Source organism: Castanea sativa, chromosome 3 (assembly GCF_040712315.1).
Source record: "Castanea sativa cultivar Marrone di Chiusa Pesio chromosome 3, ASM4071231v1".
NCBI lineage: Eukaryota > Viridiplantae > Streptophyta > Magnoliopsida > Fagales > Fagaceae > Castanea > Castanea sativa.
In genome coordinates this window covers 23,507,549-23,525,207 of record NC_134015.1, presented here as the reverse complement: position 1 = coordinate 23,525,207, position 17,659 = coordinate 23,507,549, and the positions used below count along the sequence as shown (strand labels likewise).

General features: G+C 41.0%; 1 protein-coding gene and 1 pseudogene across 1 annotated transcript; one reads left to right on the top strand and one right to left on the bottom strand.

The window, feature by feature from the left end:
- Window positions 1-1,976: 1,976 nt before the first annotated feature.
- On the top strand, window positions 1,977-9,528 carry LOC142628709 (uncharacterized; annotated as a pseudogene).
- A 5,567-nt stretch (window positions 9,529-15,095) lies between these two features.
- On the bottom strand, window positions 15,096-16,337 carry LOC142628708 (uncharacterized). The gene is made up of 2 exons (XM_075802753.1): window positions 15,774-16,337; window positions 15,096-15,449 (listed from the first exon to the last, which is right to left on the bottom strand). The coding sequence occupies exons 1-2, from the start codon at window positions 16,335-16,337 to the stop codon at window positions 15,096-15,098; spliced, it is 918 nt and encodes a 305-aa protein (XP_075658868.1).
- Between the last annotated feature and the right edge of the window lie 1,322 nt (window positions 16,338-17,659).

The following is a 17,659-nucleotide window of genomic DNA, read 5'->3' as shown; positions in this document are numbered from 1 at the left end:
TTTCTCCAAATGGGAATTCAACTTGTAATAGGATTTCTTGACCTATTTAAAGGCTCTTTAGGGCCAAATTCAGGGGGGAGCTGCTGTAAAATATAATTTAGGTTTTCTTAAAGTTTCTTTACAGTTTTTAGAGTTCTATTTGTGTTATGGCTTGCTAGAAGTATTGCTAGGGTAAGGGGTGAAACCCAACCGTTTATTGGTATGTTCTTAACAATTATTTATTGGTTTTAATGTTTATATTTTTATGTTTTTGATTGTTTTACTTATCTAGAAAAGTGTTTAGTTTTGTATAATCCTTTGATTTATCGTAGACTCCGGGCACGTTGAATGCTTAGTATTCCCTGCAAACTAATTCACTAGTTTTGTTTTGCCTAAAATCAATCATTTGCCTGAAACTATCTTAGACAATTAATTTTTTGAGTTTTTATTGTTAAATCATCCGACTAAGATCATCCTTCGTATGAATTTTAGTTGAGTTATTAAATAAATATTGTGAAGACTACTAATAGATGTGTTGTGTGTGGATCCCTAAACCTTAGCGCCTTAATATATTGTTATTTTCTCTCAATTTAAATTACCTTTACTAAACTATCAAAAATCTCTTCAATTAAACTTATTATTTTAGTTTTATTCTCTTGTGGTTTGCTAATTAATTCCCTTTTCCCTGTGAATTCGACCTCGGACTTTCCGAGTTATTACTTCATGACAATCCTGCACTTGGGAGCATTATTAAGCTGCAGCAAGTTTTTGGCGCCGTTGCCAGGGAATTAGGCTATTAGAGAAGTGTTCCACTTTGTTTGGAGAGGTTTTCGGCATTAAATTTCTTCACATATTTGGTAATATCTCTCTAACTTTTTTTCTTTTTAAAGTAGTTTAGCTTTCTTTTAGAGTTTTTCTTTTATTTTTACTTCTCTTTATTGTTAAAGGTTTTTGTTTTATTTTATTTTATTTTTATTTTTTCTTTCTTGGTTTAATATTGCATGCGTGTTTGGTGTCGTGATAGTGATAATCGCTTGGTTAGAATTGAGTCTAATAATTGTTTTTGGAAATTTATCTGATTCTTTCACACATTCTGATACACTTGATATCATGGCGGACTTAGAGAGTAATCATGGTGATGAGAATAATTTAAATAATGAAAACTTCCATGCTCACCAACCCATTAGAATTCTCAGGGATTATTTGCAACCTACTAGGAGTAGTGCACCATCATGCATCATTTTTCCAACTAATGCAAATAATTTTAATTTTAAGCCCGGTATGATTTCATTACTTCCTAAAATTCATGGATTAGATTATGAAAATCCTTACCTACTTTAAGGAATTTGAGGAGGTATGTTCTATCTTCCATGACCAATCATGTAATGAAGAGACCATTAGGTTGAAATTGTTCCCTTTTTCTCTTAAAGACAAGGCAAAAACTTGGTTTAATACTTTGAGACCTATGTCAATTGGTACTTGGCATGAGATGCAAACTAAGTTTTTAAAGAAATTTTTTCCAATTCATAGGACTAATGCACTTGAAAGACAAATAATGAATTTTTCACAAAAAAGATAATGAGACATTTTATCAATGTTGAGAAAGATTTAAAGATTTGCTTAATGCTTGTCCACCTCATGGCTATGAAACTTGGCGTATAATTAGTTCTTTCTATGAAAGTTTAACTCCAAAGATGCGCAAATTTGTAGAGATGATGTGTAATGGAGAGTTTTTGAATAAAGATCCTGATGAGGCTTTTGATTATTTTGATCTCTTAGCTGAGAATGCCCAATCTTGGAATACCACTGATACCTCAGATTGGTCTAGAGCATCCACCAACCCCTCTGGGGGTGGTAAGTACCAACTTAGGGATGATGATGACCTTAGTGCTAGGGTGGCTAGTCTAACTAGGAAGCTTGAAGCCATGGAATTAAGAAAGGTCAATGGAATCAATATTGTGCCTAAAATTGATGAAGTTTGTAGAATTTTTTAGACCATGGAACACCCTACCAATGAATGCCCTACAATTCCAGTTTTTAAAAAGGTGTTGCATAATGAAGCAAATGCTATGAACATGGTGAAAAAATCATACCCTTCCCCTTATTCAGTGACATACAAGTCAGGGTGGAGGAATCACCTAAATTTTAGTTGGAGGAATGATAATGTGGTTGCACCTCCTACACATGGTTCTTCAAATTTTATTCCCTGTAATCCCCCTCCAAAGAAAAGTCTTGAGGACACTTTGCAACAATTCATGCAGAGTGAATCCACCATTAATAATCAGACCTCACAAGCCATAAATGACATTAGGAGCACTCTCACTAAATTAACCACATTCATGAGCACAATAGAAAATGGTAAGTTTCCATCTCAACCACAACCAAACCCCCAAGGTCAATTTTGTGTTGATGATTGTAGTTCCTCTGAAAATAAAGTGAGTCAAGTTAAATTTGTAACTACTCTTTGTTGTGGAAAAGTCATTGAAAAAGATATTCCTAAAAGCAATACACATGATGAGTCTTCCAAATAAAGAGTAGTGATGAAGTCCTTGAGCCTAAATCTAATGAAATTGAAAGATGTCCTATCCCTGCTCCTTTTTCCTAAAGGTTGATTTCCGCTTAAAAAGTGAATCAAAATTTTGAAATCCCTGAAGTGCTTAAGCAAGTTAAAGTGAACATTCCTCTTTTGGATGCCATAAAGCAAATTCTATCATATGCTAAATTTTTGAAAGATTTCTGTACTGTTAAGCGTAAGCTTAATATACATAAGAAGGCAAAATTGACTAAACCAGTTAGTGCAATCATTCAAAACAATAGACCTCCAAAGTTTAAAGATCCTGGTTGTCCCACTATTTCATGTGTGATTGGTAATTCAAAAATAGAGAAAGCTTTGCTTGATCTTGGGGCAAGTGTGAATCTTTTGCCATATTCAATATATGAGCAATTAGGTCTAGGCGAGTTAAAACCCACTTCCATAATTTTACAACTTGCCGATCGATCTGTGATTGTTCCTAAGGGTGTTGTTAAGGATGTTTTGGTTCAAGTGGACAAATTTTATTTTCCTAGTGACTCTATTATTTTGGACATGCATCCTATTTCTAATGCTAATTCTCAAATATCTGTGATTTTAGGATGCCTATTTCTTGCAACTTCTAATGCATTGATAAATTGTAGTAGTGGAGTTTTAAAATTATCTTTTGGGAATATGACCCTTGAGCTTAATATTTTTAATACTTGTAAGCAACCTAGGGATGAAGAGGATGTGCATGAAGTTGACTTAATTGAAACACTTGTTCAAGAAAAATTCAACAAAACATGTTTTTCAGATCCATTAGAAGCTTGTCTAGTCAATTCATTTGATTTTAATTTTGATGAGAATTCTGAAATTGCATACATTCACTATCTTTTGGAATCTGCGTAGGAATTGGAAGCGAGCAATTGGAAATTGAAATATGAGGAGTTGCCACCTCGTGAGATAAAGTTGTTGCCATCTAGTGAGCAAGTACCAAAATTGGAGTTGAAGCCCTTGCCCGTTGAGCTCAAGTATGCTTTTCTAGGAACTAATGAGACTTTTCCTGTGGTAATATCTTCTAAACTTGACTCTTTGTAAGAAGGTAAGTTATTAAATGTTTTGAGAAAACATAAGAGTGTCATAGAATGGAACATAGCTGACATTAAAGGAATTAGCCCATTGGTTTGAACTCACAAGATTTATTTAGAGGACAATGCTAAACCATCTAGGGAGATGCAACGTCGGTTAAACCCTACAATGAAAGAGGTAGTTAGGACTGAAGTGCTCAAATTGTTAGATGTGGGTATCATATACCCCATGGCAGATAGTAAATGGGTAAGTCCTACTCAAGTGGTGCCTAAGAAATCTGGAATAATTGTGGTAAAAAATGAGAATAATGTGTTAATTCCAACTTGTCTCACCACAGGTTGGCGCATGTGTATTGATTATAGAAAATTGAATGCAGTCACTAGGAAAGATCACTTCCCTTTACCTTTCTTGGATCAAGTTTTAGAGAGAGTAGCGGGTCATGAGTATTATTGTTTTTTAGATGGGTATTCTGGGTACTATCAAATTGAAATTGCACTTGAAGATTAAGAGAAAATCACATTTACTTGTCCTTTTGGTACTTTTGCATTTAGGAGGATGCCATTTGGTTTATGTAATGCACCTGCCACTTTTCAAAGATGCATGCTAAGTATTTTTAGTGACATGGTAGAACATTATGTAGAGGTTTTCATGGATGATTTTTCTGTGTTCGGTGACTCTTTTGATGAATGCCTTTCTAATTTGAAAAAAGTCTTAACTAGGTGTGAAGAAAAAAAATTACTATTAAATTGAGAAAAGTGTCATTTCATGGTCACAAAAGGGATTGTATTAGGCCACATTTTTTCTTCAAAAGGCATTGAGGTGGATAAAGCAAAGATTGAGTTGATTGCTAATTTGCCTACACCTAAGACTGTTAAAGATATGAGATCATTCCTAGGATATGCTGGATTTTATAGGAGGTTCATAAAAGACTTTAGTTTCATATCTTGACCTATGTGTAACCTCCTAACAAATGACACTCCCTTTGAATGGACCCAAGCTTGCCAAGGAGCTTTTGATAAGCTAAAAGGTAGGCTTACCACTGCACCTATCATGCAACCACCAAATTGGACTTTTCCTTTTGAAATTATGTGTGATGCAAGTGATTATGTGATTGGAGCTATTTTAGGGCAAAGAAAAAAGAAAAAATATCATGTAATTTATTATGCAAGTCAGACTTTGAATGAAGCTCAAATGAATTATTCTACAACTAAAAAAGAGTTACGTGCTGTGGTATTTGCCTTAGATAAATTCCGTTCATATATTCTTGGTTCTCTTGTTGTTGTTTTCACTGACCATGCAGCTTTAAAATATCTTCTTTCAAAGAAGGATGCAAAGCCAAGGTTGATTAGATGGATTCTTCTACTACAAGAATTTAATATCACCATCAAAGATAACAAGGGAGCAAAAAATGTGGTGGTAGACCATTTGTCGCGCCTCACTTTTAATGAATCCATGGATGCATTGCCCATTAGGGATTCATTCCCTGATGTACACTTGTTTTCCATCTCTACTTTGCCTTGGTATGCTGATATTGTCAATTTTATTGTCACCGGCTAAACACCATCTCACTGGAGTTCTTAAGATAAGAAATGCTTCATGGTTGAGGTACGCAATTTTTTCTATGATGATCCTTATTTATTTAAGTACTGTCCAGATCAAATCATTAGAAGATGTATCCCCGATAATGAAATATTTAGTGTCATCTCCTTTTGTCATAATGGAGCTTGTGGAGGCCACTTTTCTTCAAGGAAAACTGTTGCAAAGATTTTGCAATGTGGTTTTTATTGGCCTAATATGTTTAAAGACACTCATCATTTTTGCAAATCTTATGAGTCTTGTCAAAATTTGGGAGGAATAACTCGTAGAAATATGATGCCTTTAAACCCAATTTTAGTTGTTGAAATTTTTGATTGTTGGGGCATAGATTTCATGGGTCCATTCCCTCCTTCCTTTGGATATCTTTACATTTTAGTGGCTGTAGATTATGTTTCAAAATGGGTTAAGGCTAATCCTTGCAAAAAGAATGATCACAAAATTGTTTTGAAATTTTTAAAGGAAAATGTTTTGTCAAGGTTTGGCATCCCTAGGGCAATTTTTAGTGATGGGGGCTTGCACTTTTGCAACCGGCCTTTTGAGGTATTAATGAGAAAAATATTGCATAACACACAAGGTTGCTACCCCATATCACCCACAACCAAGTGGACAAGTTGAGCTTGCTAATAGGGAGATTAAAATTATTTTGGAAAAGACGGTTAACCCAAATCGTAAAGATTGGTCTTTAAGGTTGAATGATGCACTTTGGGCGTATTGCACTGCCTATAAAAATATTCTTGATATGTCTCCCTATAGACTTGTTTATGGTAAAGCTTGTCACTTGCCTGTGGAATTGGAACATAAATAATATTGGGCAATAAAGATGTTTAACTTTAACTTAGACAAGGCTAGTTCATTGAGAAAATTGCAATTGAATGAGTTGGAAGAAATTCGGCATGATGCATATAAGAATTCTAGGATTTCTAAAGAAAGAATGAAGGTTTTTCATGACAAAAAAATTGTAAGGAAATCTTTTGAGCCATCTCAAAAAGTTCTTTTGTATAATTTTAGATTACATTTGTTCCCCAGAAAATTGAGATCTAGATGGACTGGACCTTTCATTTTTAAAAATGTTTCCCCCCAGGGTGCCATAGAAATTGAAAATCCTAAGAATGGTCACATATTTAAGGTGAATGGACCCAAAAAATAAAAAAAAATCCTTTTTTTTTTAGTCCAATTTTCAAAAAAAAAGAAAAGAAAAAAGAAAAAAAGAAAAAAAGTGTTGCTTTAGCAAGAGTTTTAAGTCAAAGTTCTTTATGCTACTTTTATCTAAAGAATTCCACTGTTTTTCATGCTCAACTATTATGCACATGCACTTTAGCCCCATGAACATGTTTCTTGGTTGAGAGATAGAGATGACTTTGAAAATCTTGAAAATAAAAGGTAGAGACTATGATCCAAGTGAGTTCTTGAGCCATTCAATTTTTTTAGAGGGTTATTTTCTTTTGACCTCATTTTTCATTTGGAAGCACATAACTTTGTTGTTGCTTAAGTTGAGTTTGGCTACAGCTTATGCGTCCGCGTCTGCTGCGTTTTGCGTTTTTTTTTTTTTTCTTCTTCTTCTGCTGCTGTACGGGTCAGGGGACAAAGGCTACTGTTCATGCACTGTGCATGAACAGTAGCCAGCTTTTGCTGACTTTTCAGCACATTTGTGGGTCCCGTGTACTGTTCACGGGACCCACAAACTTCACTTTACAGAATTTTTTTTATTAAAAATGGGTCCCATGACACTATTCACACATTTAAAAATTATTTTGGTACAGTGTTTTCAGTTTTCAATTTTCAACAATAAGCTCTATCCAAACGGACCCTTAGTCTCATTATTCTTTGATTTGGTCAAATGCTAAGAATTCATCAAATTTTATGCCACACCTAAATATGTTAAAGTCATGGATTTTGAAGAACTATCCAAATCCTTAAGAGATGATTTTAGGCCATCTTTGTTAATTTTGAGCCTTTATTATTTTCTTTCTTGATACATTATCGCTAGTCACCCATTTGAGCCTATTATTTGAGCTGTTCTTTCTCAAACCTTTTCCTAAGATGTTCCAAGAATGAATGCAATCAAATTGTCTTACTATGATAAATTTGTGGTGAAATAATTGGAAGAAAATGAGGACTCACTCAAAAAAAAAAAAAAAAAAAAAGAGTCATAAACAGAAAATGAAAAATGTTGAAGAAAAAAGGGAATGTGAAAGAGGAAGAAATTAATGAATTTCTTGATGAAATTTTGAAGAAAAAAAAAAGTGAAAGTGCAATATTCAAGAAACTTGAGAGAATAAATTAATTGGCAGATATTCAAAAGAAGTTGTCTCTCTAGTTATTCTTGGGAACACTTTTTATTTTTACCTATACCCTTTGTTCTAAATTCTTCCTCTTTACCCTACATTATGTCCCAATGAAAGTCCTATTTGATCTTAAGGAATGTATGGTTTGGATCTCGACATGACTAATCAATGTGAGTGGTGTAATATTCTTAGTGTTTGGCATCCTTTCATGAGACTATAAATATCCTTTATTTTGCTTCACCATTCTTCATCTTATTTATATGTGAGATATTAGTCTTTGTTCTATATTATTTTGCCCACATATGTTTGAGAGTGTTACACCATTTTCAGAGTGATTTTATTTGTTAAGTGTTAACAACTGTGAGATTTGAGTTGAAGCATAACTTTGGATAGAAATTCAAGCCATATTTTATCTTAAGACTAAGGTTGTTGTGCGGGCCAAAAATATGTAGTATACGATTTTGGGCTCACAATCTATTTGTTTCGTGGGCTTTAAGTTTCCTACTATGGGTGATCCTTTACTTTGAGACCCATGCAATCACTTAGGACTCTGTGAGGTCCTCTATTTCTATAAGTCTCTCTTCCTCTTCTTAAGGTAGTCTCTCTCTTCTCTCCTTGTTTCTTTCTGAAATTGCCAACCCAATTTCCTCATTCCATCCTTCTATTTATAGCTCTAGATAAGTGGAGGTGCCATGATTATTTTCCTTCCTAGTGCAGATGAGGGTCCAATTCTATCATCTTTAGGTAGGTTTCTGGTGGAAAGTGGTAGTGGCATTGGAACTGATTTCCACCATCATGAACCTGCTCGGTAGTGATATTCCTAAAGGCACTACCGGGCAATCGGGTATAAGGGTTATCTGGGCAACGATATCCCTGACTAGTGGCATTTAAGTTAGCGAGGTCCTATTTCAGTTTTGGTGCATAGATTGGGCCACAGGGTGTCCGAATTGAGGCCGATGGACCAAAAATGGGTGTAAGGCCAAATAACACGTCGGGAGGCTTGGGCCCAAGGCCCATGGGGCCTAGGGCCTAGTCCTGTACCGAGGCTTGGGCTCAAGGCCCATGGGGCCTGGGGCCCATCCCTGTACAATAGCCCCTCTTGATTCATGCCAGATCACCGGGAATGAATCAAGGATAATCTAAGTGGCGTTGGTGGTCCCCCGAGAATCCCCGAGCATTAGTTGCTATGCGGACGGGTTGATTATCAGAGTCTTCTTAAAAGCAGCACTGTGCCAAGCTGTCACGTCAGTAATTATAACTTGAAGGTTCGTGAATTGTGCTCACACGTGTGGGGGAGGTTACCAAAAAGGGTTAGGAGGGGTTTTTCCTGCCTCCTGCCTCATTAAATGCCTTAACCTCTATAATAGCTTCTCCTGACTTCCCATTTCACTTTTTACATCCTTCCTCTTTGTTGAGCATCCTCCTCCTATGTGTAAACATTCCACTCCAGTTCATCACTCTCTAGAGCCCAAAGTAAGTTTATCTTTCCTTTTTAATCTATCTTCGTTCTTTCTTTCAGTCTCCCTTCGATCTTTGAGTTTAGGAATAGGATATTCTTACCTTCTCTCTTCTGAAGCATCCTTGGCTAGCTTTAGAGCAGCGTATAATGTCCCTGGAGATGTCGATATCGCCTACTATCAAGAGGGCGATATCGACCTCCACAGGTGTTCCGACTCAAACACAGTATTTTTCCCTTTGATGGCTATTCTCGAGGGTGGGTTTAGGTTCCCCATGGACCTTCTTATTATAAGCACCCTTAGATTTTACGGCTTGTGTCCCGACCAACTCCCCCCTAATTTTTACCAAGTGGTGAGTTGTGTCAGTAGGTTAAACCAAATATTTAGTTTGCAATTAAACCACCATGATATTAACTTCATGTATCGTTTGTGCAGGAACATTAAGACCGATTACTACCTAAATACCCGAGATATGTGGGTACGGCTAATATCATGCCTTCCCAATTCCAACAGAAACTCAACGGGGGAATTCATTCGAGTGAGCGACAATTGGCTTGCCGATGAGCTCCTTTGCCCATTTTCGCCGCGTAGTGTTGGTCGGTACAAATAACTTGTATTTGCTTTAAATTTGAATCTTTTACTTAGCTATTTAAGCATATGCTAACCGGTCTGTCTGTCAATTTGTTACAAAAGGGGGAAGATTCGAACCAGACCTCAGAGTCGTGCATGTGAGGGATCTTAACTTTGTACTTAAGTTAGAAAATTTTGTACACGAGGAAGGATAACTCCGAGCGTCCCATTTGATACCCAGCGTCAACCCGATGTATACTACCTCATTCAGCCAGGCATTGTTGGTAGATAGCCCGCTTCTCTCGTACATAGACGTTTGGCACGTAAACTTCCTCTCGCCTACGCTTACTATCGGTGAAGCTCGAGATCTTGGCCCCCAGTACACTACCGCGGACGATCTCACGCCGATAAGGGACACCTCTGCTGAAATTGTATCTCAGAATCACAAAAAACACGTGCCCGTTGGAAAGCCCGAAGCCCCCACCCAAGTAGCCAAGTGAGAAGTAGCCGATCTGATTAATCCCTTGGGCGTAGAGGCCAGTCAAGGATAAAAGATGGTAAAGAAGAGAGTGATGACCATTGATCGATTTTTTCTCGGCACTCGCCCCGCTGCTCAACCTCAATTCCCCCAAGGAAGGGATCAGGTTCCTCTTGCTGGTGAGGCTAAGAAAAGGAAGTGTGTTGCTGAGAAAACCCCTTTGGTTCCGGGCGACTCTCCCTCAAAGACCCCTCCCCATGTAACAGGCGGGCCCATGATCCAGGAGCCAATTGGTATTTCTCAACCAGTAGCTCTGGTTGGGACCAATGTGGCATCCTTTTCTCAGCCCAAGGTGGGTTGGCAGACCGTCTTTAGATTGGGCGACCGGTGACTGCCAGTGTGCGGACATGGGCACAAGGTGAAGGGGGTGGGTTGCCCAAAGCTTAGCGTGGGGTCTCCTTCTGCCTGAGGATGCTCATTTATTATCGAAGGGGGACGACGAGTCACAAGCTAGGTGGCTACAGTGGCACACCATTGCGGTAATTTACTATTTCATCTTCTTTCATGTCTAGCAATGCATGTGTATTTTTATTGTCTTCACTTATCGTTTTATCATTGTTCTGTCATCAAGCCGCGTAGCTGACCTGCGTCATTGACGAGAGATTAAAAGAAGCTATCGAGGAGATCGAACGAAAAAGGCGTTGAAAGACGTCGTTGTCGCTACGGCGGAGGAGAGGGGAAAAGCTGCTGAGGTTTTTGAGAGGAAGGTGCAAGCTACTGAGAAAGCCTGATTGGCAGCAGAGAGCAAGCTAATAGACATGGGGGCTAAACTGGGGGAAACTGAGCTTAAATTGGCGAAGGAAGATAGCCTAAATTTGGCCCAAGCCAACCAGATTACAAATCTGAAAGCAGGCATCATGGGTTCGGGGAGGGGTGGTTGGCCACACTTCAAGCAATGAGAGTGGCCAAGGATTCTCCACTGAGGAATCCTAAGCAAATTTCCTATCCAGCCCTCCTCCCCCGTTTAGAGTCAAGCCGATGTCGTGGACGAGAAAGATAGCCCCAGCATGAGGGAGCTGGTACGGGCGATTGACTCCCATGTGGAGTTGGTCGATCTGGAAGTCACTAGAAATATTCACATCGTCACCGAAAATGTCCAAACTCAGACACTCTCAACAGCCCAGATAGTTGAGGACGCATTTGGACAACCTTCTACCAAGCTTCTACCTATCGACCCTGTAGCATGAATATTAATGTTTCGCTTGTGTTAATCTTTCTTTTGTTGTTATATTTTTTCTTACTTGTTATGTGCTCGGTTTGCCTAGGTCGCCGGGTTGTGGCGATAAGACAATTTTTTTAACCTTTGAATTATTTTAATTAGTCCTCTTAAGATGTAAATTGGATGTATTCCTCCTTTCTCCCACCCCTTTCTTCTAAACATATCCATGCTTGTAGGCAATTGCCGAGTTTATACATGATTGTGTTTAATATGCTTATCATACCTTACTTTCTCACTCATGATGGCCGGGTACCCACATCGGGGTTTACCAGGTTTTAACAATAAAAAATCACCCTTTTGTTTGAGAGGGACAGACGACGATGGTGATCGAAACTAAGTCCGAGGTGGGCCTCTGTGTTTAGGAAGGGTTGTTAGGTTTGCCCTCCTCGGCACTTGATATTTTAATTCATAGTTACCACCTGCTTGGTAATAAAGATCGAACCGAGAGCAAGTTTTAGTTCTTAGATATAGTTTTAGATTAGGTTTCCACCTGCTTGGTGATGAGGGTTGAATCGGGAGCAAGTTTCAGTCCTTAGATATAGTTTTAAGATTAGGTTTCCACCTGCTCGGTGATGAAGATCGAACTGCGAGCAGGTTTCAGTCCTTAGGCGAATTTAAAGCTTAGGTTTTCACTTGCCCGGCGATGGAGATTGAACCGGGGACAGGTTTCTGTCCTTTAGCGATTTTAGAGCTTAGGTTTCCACCTGCCCGGTGATGAAGATAGAACCGGGGACAGGTTTCTGTCCTTAAGCGAATTTAGAGCTTAGGTTTCCCCCTGCCCGGTGATGAAGATCGAACCGGGGACAGGTTCTTGTCCTTAAGCGAATTTAGAGCTTAGGTTTCCCCCTGCCCGGTGATGAAGATCGAACCGGGGACAGGTTCTTTTCCTTAAGCGAATTTAGAGCTTAGGTTTCCACCTGCCTGGTGATGAAGATCAAACCAGGGATAGGTTTTTGTGCTTAGAATAATCAGTGTTAGTTTCCAGTGCGCTCGTTAGATGCTGAAGATGAATTGTGGGAAAATAGGTATAGATACATCTGCGTGGGTAAAAATCACATTTATATTAATTAATAGTATGTACATACAACATTATGCTCAGTTTGTGTTTTGGTGTATGGGTGATCAGTGATAAAATTTCTTCAAATTGTGAGCATTCCATGGCCAGGGAAGTGGTCTTTCATCTAAATCTTCCAAATAGTATGCTCCTACGCTAGCGATGGCAGTCACTCTGTATGGCGCTTCCCAGGTCGGGGCTATCTTCCCTGCATTAACCTCTCGGGTGTTCCTCACTACCCTTCGAAGCACTAGATCCCCAGCGATAAACTCCATTCTCCTCACGCTTCTGTTGTACCTTCGGGCAAGCTTCTGCTGATACTCCGCCAGGCATATGGTCGCCGCTTCGCGGTGCTCTTCTAGCAAGTTTAGCTATCTCATCATCAACTCTGCATTTTCGGCTGGAGCCGAACCTTGAAACCCGAGCGCTGCACAGGTTTATCTTAACTGGTATGACCGCTTCCACCCAAATGTCAAAGAAATTGGAGTCTCTCCTATGGACCTCCTCGGGGTCATTCGGTATGCCCACAGAACACTAGGCAATTCCTTGGCCCACTTTCCCTTAGTGACCTCTAACCTTTTCTTCAATCCATCCACGATGGCTTTGTTGGTGGCCTCATCTTGGCTGTTACTCTGCGGGTATGCTAGGGTAGAATACCGGTTTCTAATGCTGAGATTGTATGAAATTCGCGGAAAGCTTTGCTATCGAAATGCAACCCATTGTCCGACACAAGGGACTTTGGCACCCCAAATCTTGTTACAATGTTCCTCCATACAAACTTCTTGACATCCACATCCCAGATGTTTTCCAGTGCCTCCGCTTATGCCCACTTTGTAAAGTAATCTACGGCCACCAATACAAATCTTCGGTTACCTGTTGCCAGAGGGAAAGGACCAACTATGTCTAGCCCCCACTAGGCAAAGGGTCACGGACTACTAACAGGATTCAGGTTCCCAGCAGGTTAGTAGATCATTGAGGTGTGCTTTTGACATGGCTCACACTTCCGTGCATACTCGATGGCATTTTTTCACATTTGCGGCCACCAAAATCCCTAAGTCATCGCTTGGTGGGCCAACGAACGTCCCCTGATGTGACTATTGCACACCCCCTCATGTAGCTCGGCCAGAAGTTCTTCAGTCTTGCTGGGGTGTAAACATTGTAGGAATAGCCCCTCAAAAGACCTTCAGTATAGCTTCCGATCGGCGGATAACCAGTACTGAGTAGCAGCCCGACGCATTCTGGCCGCTTCCTTTTCGTCACCTGTTATTTGGTCTTTAGCTAAAAAGTTGATGATAGGATCCATCCAGCACTGCCCGACAGCAGTAATCTGTGAAACTCTCATCCCTGTGTTAATACTTGGTTCGGCCACCAATTCCACCCTGATTAATTGGGGCACCTTATCGGCTACTGAAGATGCTAATGTGGCCAAGGATTTGGCCTACCAGTTTTGCCCTCTAGCCATTTGGTCAACTCTTACACTTGAAAAATGGCCCATAGTTTGCTTAACTAACTGTAAATACTCGATCATCCAAGGATCTTTGGCCTCAAAGCTCCCCCGTATCTGATTGACCACTAATCGGGAATCTAAGTACACCTTCACCTCCTTAGCACCCAAATCCGAGACAACTCTTAATCCAGCCGGCAAGGCTTCGTACTTGGCTTCGTTATTAGAAGCCCTAAAGCCCAGCCTAAAAGAGTGTTCTAGCTTTATTCCTTCAGGGGTGATAACTCCGATTCCAACCCCAGCCCCTGATGCGTTGGACGCGCCATCCACAAATACCTTCCACGGGAAGACTTCTACGCGGCATATCATTTCCAATCCTCCCATCGGGAAAAATTCTGCGATGAAATCGGCGAGAACTTGGCCCTTCACCGAGCTTCTAGGCCTTTATCTAATGTCAAAAGAGCCTAGCCGAGTCCCCCACTTAGCTATTCTCCCTGTAAAATCAGATCTTCTCAACAATGACTGTAGAGGATACTCGGTCAACACATAGACGGTGTGAGCCTGAAAATAATGGGGCAATTTTCGTGTTGAGTGCATGAGTACTAACACCAACTTCTCCAGCGGCAAATACCTCATTTCAGCATCAACAAATGTTTTGCTGATATAGTATATTGGCAGTTGTACACCTTGATCTCTCAGCAGCACGGCGCTTGTGGCATGCTCGGACACTGAAAGGTACATGTATAAGTCTTCTCCGGGCACTGGGGCTGTCAACATTAGTGCTCGCCCTACGTACTCCTTTAGGTCCTGAAAGACCTTGTCACATTCTTCGTCCCACTGGAATCCCTTCCACTTCTTAAAAAGCTGATAAAATGGTTGACACCGATTAGCAAATTTGGAAATAAACCGGTTAAGGGCAATTAACATGCCGGTTAGTTTCAGAACTTCCTTTGGACTACTCAACGGTTTGAGACATTTCGCGGCTTCAATTTGATCAGGGTTAACTTCTATACCTCGTTTAGTGATCAAATAACCCAGGAACTTGCCGACCCCCACTCCGAAAGCGCACTTATTAGCATTGAGAAGCAGCTGGTGTTGTGAGAGTATTTCAAACACTTTTTTAAGGTCGTCAATATGTTGCATCTCTCGCCTGCTTTTTATCACCATGTCATCAATATACACCTCATCGTACGCCCAATCTTATCCCTAAACATCCTCGTCATCATTCATAGATATGTGGCCCTAGCATTCTTCAGTCCAAATGGCATCATGGTATAATGGTAGTTGGCATCAGGGGAAATGAATGCCGTCTTCTCCTGATCCTCGGCAACGAGGGCAATTTGGTGATATCCCTAGAAAGCGTCTAGAAAGCTTATCCTTGGGTGCCCGTAAGTGGCATCTACCAGCTGATCAATCTTCAACATGAGAAATGGATCTTTCGGGCATGCTTGGTTTAATTCAATAAAGTCAACACAAACCTTCCACTTGCCATTCTTCTTCACTACCACAGTGTTTGCAAGCCATTCTGGGAAAAATGTCTCCTTCATAGCCCCGACTTCCTTTAACCTCCTAACTTCTTGTCTGACGACTTCGACATGCTCCATAGCTGATCTCCTGGGTCTCTGCTTCTTAGGAGGGTACAGAGGGTCCATGTTGAGTTTGTGAACTATAAACTCAGGGTCAATCCCAGGCACTTCGTATGGGCTCTAAGCAAACACGTCTATGTTCTGCGCAAGAAACAGTAGCAACTCTACCCTCTCTTCGTCCTTCAAACTTGCTCCTATCAGAAAACTCCTTTCATGATCTGGCAGTATCTTTACTTTCACTACATCCTTGGCATAGCTAGCCCCCATTTCCCCTTGGGGTTCTTGTAGTTGCTATAATAGAGCTTTCTCGGTTAGCTCTTTTTGCTAGCTTTCCCTATCAACCACGGCTACTAGGCACTGTCTGGCCATTTGCTGGTTGCCCCGCACTATAGCGATACCCTACTTGGTGCGAAATTTGACCTTCACGTGTAGGGTGGACTGTACCACTCCCATTGCGTGAATCCATGGCCTACCGAGGATCTCCGTGTATAGAGAAAATGATGCGACCACTATAAAGGCTGCCATCACTTCCTTACCTTTCATATTTACAAGAAGGGTAATCTGCCCTTCTGGGATTACCACCTGGCCATCAAACCCTACCAGGGGTGTATCATACTTGGAGAGATCTTCCTTCTTTAGTCTAAGCCCCCTGAAAAGGTCGGGATACATCACATCGGCACCGCTCCCTTGATCTATCATCACTCTTTTCATTGTGAAATCATTTATCCAAGTCATAACCACTAAAGCGTCATCATGTGGTTGAATCGTGCCCTCTAGATCATCGTCATCGAAGGCTATAGTTTCCCGAGTGTATCTCAGCCTCTTTTTAGGGGGTCGCTCATCCGTGCAGCTTCCTGCGAGCGCCACAGCTAACACATCCCTTATCCTGGGAACCAACGTGCCCCTAGGGGCTGCATGGATGACTTCTATCACTCCCAGCGGAGGGGGAAGAGGATTCCCTCGTGGCCGTGCATCCTGCCCTGTCTCCTGGTTCCTAAGGCCCACCATGAACTCTTTTCAAATATCCCGCCTTTACCAACTGCCCCAAATAATACTTTAACACCCTGCATTGCTCGGTGGTGTGCCTTTTGTCTTTGTGGTATGTATAATATAGGTTTTGATTTCTTCTCGACGGGTCACCCCCATCTTGTTTGGCCACCGGAAGTATGGCTCATGTTTGATTCGATCCACGATCTTATGCATCGGCTTTTTGAATGCCACATTTACTTCTCCTACCCGGGCTTCCGATTCTTGAATCCTCAAATCCTTCCTGGGCCTTGGCTAAAAACTGCCCTATTGAGGATTGCTTACAACTGGGGCCTTACCTTTATTTTGGAGCTGGTCATCTTCTAACCACTTATATTCCTCGATACGCCTCATCAGTTCCCTCATATCCTCGGGAGGCCTCCTTGTTAGTGACTCTTGAAGCTTAGAATCCTTGGGCAATCCCAACTAGAAGGTGCTTGTCGCGATTCTCTCGTTGCCCCTACTGATTTCATTGTAAAGCTCCTAATACCGGTTAGTGTAGTTACGAAGGGTTTCTCTAGCCCTAATTTTCACTGAGAACAGTGCGTCCACCAGCTGTGGTACCCGGCTGTAGGTCATGAATCGGACACCGAACTCCTGGATCAGCTTAGCAAAACTGTGAATCGAGCCCTTCCTTAGTCCATTGAACCATCTCAATGTAGTGGGCCCGAGACTTGAAGGAAACACCTTACACATCAACGCATCATTATGGGCATGTAACGACATCATCTGTATATAATGACTTACGTGCTCTACCGAGTCTATCTTCCTATCGTAAGAGTTAAACAGCGGCTACGTAAATCTATTTGGCATAAGGGCTTGCAGCTTGCTCATTGTCCCCCGAGAATGGTGATCGAGCAGCTCGGCGCAACGTTCGGCTCATAGCATCCATGGCGACATTCCTGGGCCCTTACTCTTCGGGGGAAGTTGAACCCATATCTACATATTCCCATGACCGCGAGCGATCCTTGTGACAATGGGGACCAGACTGATGAGACCCGGTTTCGTATCGACCTCCCACATTGGTCGACCTTACCTCGTGTTCCCCACGACCTCTCCTCTGATGCCTCCCTCTCTTTTCCAATTCCAAATCTCTCACCAACCTTCATAATCGCTCAAGCTCCTCGCCTTGCTCGTCTACACGCCGATGCTCTGAAGTGCCCGACATTATCTAGTAAGTCTGATACGACTTGTCCCCAAGGCTGGATTGCTCTTCTTCTCGCTCATGCTCCCTATCTTCATGTCTCTTTTGCCTTCTTTCTCGCCAAGTAGATCCCCGAGAAGACCTTCTAGAGCCACTTTCA

What these genes read in the sequence shown, in the direction of transcription:
- LOC142628708 (XM_075802753.1), bottom strand. Translation starts at nt 16,337, where the DNA reads ATGGTGGGCCTTAGGAACCAGGAGACAGGGCAGGATGCACGGCCACGA. An exon ending in GGATTCACGCAATGGGAGTG is followed by an intron (nt 15,450 to 15,773) that starts GTACAGTCCACC and finishes GTGTTTGCTTAG; the next exon opens with AGCCCATACGAAGTGCCTGG.